The sequence below is a fragment of the Rhinoderma darwinii genome (genome assembly GCF_050947455.1).
Source record: "Rhinoderma darwinii isolate aRhiDar2 chromosome 2 unlocalized genomic scaffold, aRhiDar2.hap1 SUPER_2_unloc_1, whole genome shotgun sequence".
Classification (NCBI taxonomy): domain Eukaryota; kingdom Metazoa; phylum Chordata; class Amphibia; order Anura; family Rhinodermatidae; genus Rhinoderma; species Rhinoderma darwinii.
This window is the reverse complement of record NW_027461674.1, coordinates 31,313-37,500: the sequence shown is the minus strand read 5'-3', so window position 1 is coordinate 37,500 and position 6,188 is coordinate 31,313. Positions and strand designations below refer to the sequence as shown.

General features: G+C 51.2%; 1 protein-coding gene across 1 annotated transcript in view; it reads right to left on the bottom strand.

Annotated features, from left to right (window-relative positions):
• Positions 1-4,252, bottom strand: part of LOC142674694 (pyridoxal kinase-like) — a 25,516-nt gene extending 21,264 nt beyond the window's left edge. Inside the window, exon 1 of the mRNA XM_075847208.1 lies at positions 4,095-4,252. Within this exon, the coding sequence (XP_075703323.1) occupies positions 4,095-4,193 (99 nt within the window). The 5' untranslated portion in view covers positions 4,194-4,252. The remainder of the gene's footprint in view (positions 1-4,094) is intronic.
• Positions 4,253-6,188: the final 1,936 nt, after the last annotated feature.

Below are 6,188 nucleotides of genomic sequence, written 5' to 3'. Positions count from 1 at the left end.
ATGGAGAAGAGTTCAATGTTCCCTATAGATTACTGTATACAGCCCCTCCAGCTGAGACATGTGACGCGAGACACAGGACCCCCAATCCATGGGACGCGAGACTCAGGACCCCCAATCCATGGGATGCGAGACACACGACCCCCAATCCATGGGACGCGAGACACAGGACCCCCAATCCATGGGATGCGAGACACAGGACCCCCAATCCATGGGACGCGAGACTCAGGACCCCCAATCCATGGGACACAGGACCCCCAATCCATGGGACACAGGACCCCCAATCCATGGGACACAGGACCCCCAATCCATGGGACGCGAGACTCAGGGCCCCCAATCCATGGGACGCGAGACTCAGGGCCCCCAATGTAAAGGTGGAAACATGCTGCAGCCGGGTGACATGGGGCACAGCGCTGGTCGTGCAGGGCGGCCGCTCGTCTCCCTTTTCATTACGCGGAGAGGATGGCGACGCTTCATGCGGAGACACAACCAGGACGTTACATAGAAGTATTAGAGAATCGGGCGTATTATCGGGTTCTGAACCTCCGGCAGTGGTCGCCCCAGAAACAGAGAACGGATTATGAGAGCCCCAATATCGAACCTCCGGCCTCAACGTTTATTAAAGTGTCTCAGACCGAATATCACTTATTAAAATGGCGCGGCTGCCGCAGGTGGTGATTATATATCCGGTCTTATATTATATCCGGGTTTAATTCTGTTACTTATTATGCGGGAATAAAGGCCTAGGAGCAAATGAAATCAGCGCAGGGGAGGAGTCAAGACACCGGATGGGCGGTCCCAACCCCCGCATTATATTTCATTGCTTAAAAGGCTGAACCCGGAGATCACGGAGAAGCGGCGACATCCGGTGAAGGTTTCATCTCCAGATCCGCACGACCGCCAATGTGAGATAATCCCGGACATAGAACGAGAAGACATCGTGGGAGACGAGGACGCGCCATTTTACATAAAGTCACTATTAATAAGCGTTTCAGGGCGAGAGCGGCGCAACTGCCAATAGAGGAGGCGGCGGCGGCGTTCAGATTAAAACGCTTCATATTTTACAGAAATCTCTCCACACTGACAGGAAAACGGGAGGAAGAGGCGAAATCAGGAAAGTCCCGCGACCTCACATGTAAAGGTTTGGTTTATACTTAGGCCGCGTTCACACGAGCGTGTTCAGACCGTATGCCGGCACACTGCAGGGAGCGGAGGATAGCCCCGAGCTGTACCTACTGGTGGAGCGGAGGATAGCCCCGAGCTGTACCGACTGGTGGAGCGGAGGATAGCCCCGAGCTGTACCTACTGGTGTAGTGGAGGATAGCCCCGAGCTGTACCGACTGGTGGAGCGGAGGATAGCCCCGAGCTGTACCTACTGGTGTAGTGGAGGATAGCCCCGAGCTGTACCGACTGGTGGAGCGGAGGATAGCCCCAAGCTGTACTTACTGGTGGAGCGGAGGATAGCCCCGAGCTGTACTTACTGGTGGAGCGGAGGATAGCCCCAAGCTGTACTTACTGGTGGAGCTGAGGATAGCCCCGAGCTGTACTTACTGGTGGAGCGGAGCATAGCCCCGAGCTGTACATACTGGTGGAGGAGGATAGCCCCGAGCTGTACATACTGGTGGAGCGGAGGATAGCCCCGAGCTGTACCGACTGGTGGAGCGGAGGATAGCCCCGAGCTGTACTTACTGGTGGAGCGGAGGATAGCCCCGAGCTGTACTTACTGGTGGAGCGGAGGATAGCCCCGAACTGTACTTACTGGTGGAGCGGAGGATAGCCCCGAGCTGTACTTACTGGTGGAGCGGAGGATAGCCCCGAGCTGCACCTACTGGTGGAGCGGAGGATAGCCCCGAGCTGTACTTACTGGTGGAGCGGAGGATAGCCCCGAGTTGTACCGACTGGTGGAGCGGAGGATAGCCCCGAGCTGTACTTACTGGTGGAGCGGAGGATAGCCCCGAGCTGTACTTACTGGTGGAGCGGAGGATAGCCCCGAGCTGTACTTACTGGTGGAGCGGAGGATAGCCCCGAGCTGTACTTACTGGTGGAGCGGAGGATAGCCCCGAGCTGTACCGACTGGTGGAGCGGAGGATAGCCCCGAGCTGTACCGACTGGTGGAGCGGAGGATAGCCCCAAGCTGTACTTACTGGTGGAGCGGAGGATAGCCCCGAGCTGTACTTACTGGTGGAGCGGAGGATAGCCCCGAGCTGTACTTACTGGTGGAGCGGAGGATAGCCCCGAGCTGTACCGACTGGTGGAGCGGAGGATAGCCCCGAGCTGTACCTACTGGTGGAGCGGAGGATAGCCCCGAGCTGTACTTACTGGTGGAGCGGAGGACTGCCCCGAGCTGCACCTACTGGTGGAGCGGAGGATAGCCCGGAGCTGTGCCTACTGGTGGAGCGGAGGATAGCCCCGAGCTGTACTTACTGGTGGAGCGGAGGATAGCCCGGAGCTGTGCCTACTGGTGGAGCGGAGGATAGCCCCGAGCTGTACTTACTGGTGGAGCGGAGGATAGCCCCGAGCTGCACCTACTGGTGGAGCGGAGGATAGCCCGGAGCTGTGCCTACTGGTGGAGCGGAGGATAGCCCGAGCTGTACCTACTGGTGGAGCGGAGGATAGCCCCGAGCTGTACTTACTGGTGGAGAGGAGGATAGCCCCGAGCTGTACCGACTGGTGGAGCGGAGGATAGCCCCGAGCTGTACTTACTGGTGGAGCGGAGGATAGCCCCGAGCTGTACCGACTGGTGGAGCGGAGGATAGCCCCGAGCTGTACCTACAGGTGGAGCGGAGGATAGCCCCGAGCTGTGCCTACTGGTGGAGCGGAGGATAGCCCCGAGCTGTGCCTACTGGTGGAGCGGAGGATAGCCCCGAGCTGAACTTACTGGTGGAGCGGAGGATAGCCCGGAGCTGTGCCTACTGGTGGAGCGGAGGATAGCCCCGAGCTGAACTTACTGGTGGAGCGGAGGATAGCCCTGAGCTGTACTTACTGGTGGAGCGGAGGATAGCCCCGAGCTGCACCTACTGGTGGAGCGGAGGATAGCCCAGAGCTGTGCCTACTGGTGGAGCGGAGGATAGCCCCGAGCTGAACTTACTGGTGGAGCGAAGGATAGCCCCGAGCTGTGCCTACTGGTGGAGCGGAGGATAGCCCCGAGCTGTGCCTACTGGTGGAGCGGAGGATAGCCCCGAGCTGCACCTACTGGTGGAGCGGAGGATAGCCCGGAGCTGTGCCTACTGGTGGAGCGGAGGATAGCCCCGAGCTGAACTTACTGGTGGAGCGAAGGATAGCCCCGAGCTGCACCTACTGGTGGAGCGGAGGATAGCCCGGAGCTGTGCCTACTGGTGGAGCGGAGGATAGCCCCGAGCTGAACTTACTGGTGGAGCGAAGGATAGCCCCGAGCTGTGCCTACTGGTGGAGCGGAGGATAGCCCCGAGCTGTACCTACTGGTGGAGCGGAGGATAGCCCCGAGCTGTACATACTGGTGGAGCGGAGGATAGCCCGAGCTGTACATACTGGTGGAGCGGAGGATAGCCCCGAGCTGTACATACTGGTGGAGCGGAGGATAGCCCGAGCTGTACATACTGGTGGAGCGGAGGATAGCCCCGAGCTGTACATACTGGTGGAGCGGAGGATAGCCCCGAGCTGTACATACTGGTGGAGCGGAGGATAGCCCGAGCTGTACATACTGGTGGAGCGGAGGATAGCCCCGAGCTGTACATACTGGTGGAGCGGAGGATAGCCGGTGTATGTCAGGATTATATATATATACACACACACAGGAGGGAGACCGAGCGCTGATATTACTCCATCATTACTGGCCCCAACAATCTGTATCTCCCCCCTCCCGGGGGGCCACGGAGAATCCTTCCTCGTGTTTATCTCTTCTCTACACGAGAGACGTAAAGAGTAAAAAAGAAAGGGGTCGAACAGGAAGTGGGGGCCCAAGATTACTCACCCGCACCCCCCAAACACGTCACCCGCACCCCCCTCTCCCCCCACACATGTAGCTCCGGTAGCTCCGCCCCTCACATGTCTCCCGTATCTCCGCCCCTCACACGTTTCCCGTATCTCCGGTAGCTCCGCCCCTCACATGTCTCCGGTACCTGTAGCGGGAAGGACGCCGCCTTGTTGCCCACATATCCCCGGACAACGTGACTCTGGATGGACAGGACACGACACTCTCCGGCTGCGGGCTCCTCCATGACCCGACACTACAGCGAGCGGAGAGACAGGCACAGACCGGGGCAGCTATGGAGGAGGGAGCGGGGAGGAGGCGGAGACCCGGGGAGGAGAAGCCCAGCCCCCCGGAGACGTTATACCTCGTGTTACCGGGACATATCCCTAATATATCACCCTATAATATACAGAGGATCTCACCCTATAATATACAGAGATATCACCCTATAATATACAGGAGATAACACCCTATAATATACAGAAGATATCACCCTATAATATACAGAGAAGATCTCACCCTATAATATACAGAGATATCACCCTATAATATACAGAGAAGATATCACCCTATAATATACAGAGGATCTCACCCTATAATATACAGAGGATATCACCCTATAATATACAGAGAAGATATCACCCTATAATATACAGAAGATATCACCCTATAATATACAGAGAAGATCTCACCCTATAATATACAGAGATATCACCCTATAATATACAGAGAAGATATCACCCTATAATATACAGAGGATCTCACCCTATAATATACAGAGGATCTCACCCTATAATATACAGAGAAGATATCACCCTATAATATACAGAGAAGATATCACCCTATAATATACAGAGGATATCACCCTATAATATACAGAAGATATCACCCTATAATATACAGAGAAGAGATCACCCTATAATATACAGAAGATATCACCCTATAATATACAGAAGATATCACCCTATAATATACAGAAGATATCACCCTATAATATACAGAAGATATCACCCTATAATATACAGAAGATATCACCCTATAATATACAGGAGATATCACCCTATAATATACAGAGAAGATCACCCTATAATATACAGGAGATATCACCCTATAATATACAGAGGAGATATCACCCTATAATATACAGAGAAGATATCACCCTATAATATACAGAGGATATCACCCTATAATATACAGAGATATCACCCTATAATATACAGAGAAGAGATCACCCTATAATATACAGAGGATATCACCCTATAATATACAGAGGATCTCACCCTATAATATACAGAGGATCTCACCCTATAATATACAGAGAAGATATCACCCTATAATATACAGAGAAGAGATCACCCTATAATATACAGAGGATATCACCCTATAATATACAGGAGATATCACCCTATAATATACAGAAGATATCACCCTAATAATATACAGAGGATCTAACCCTATAATATACAGAGGATATCACCCTATAATATACAGAGGATATCACCCTATAATATACAGAGATATCACCCTATAATATACAGAGAAGAGATCACCCTATAATATACAGAGGATATCACCCTATAATATACAGGAGATATCACCCTATAATATACAGAAGATATCACCCTATAATATACAGAGGATCTAACCCTATAATATACAGAGGATATCACCCTATAATATACAGAAGATATCACCCTATATTATACAGAGAAGATATCACCCTATAATATACAGAGGATATCACCCTATAATATACAGCAGATATCACCCTATAATATACAGAGGATATCACCCTATAATATACAGAGAAGATATCACCCTATAATATACAGAGGATATCACCCTATAATATACAGAGGATATCACCCTATAATATACAGGAGATATCACCCTATAATATACAGAGGATATCACCCTATAATATACAGAGAAGATATCACCCTATAATATACAGAGGATATCACCCTATAATATACAGAAGATATCACCCTATAATATACAGAGAAGAGATCACCCTATAATATACAGAGAAGATATCACCCTATAATATACAGAGGATATCACCCTATAATATACAGCAGATATCACCCTATAATATACAGAGGAGATATCACCCTATAATATACAGAGGATATCACCCTATAATATACAGGAGATATCACCCTATAATATACAGAGAAGATATCACCCTATAATATACAGAAGATATCACCCTATAATATACAGAGGATATCATCATATA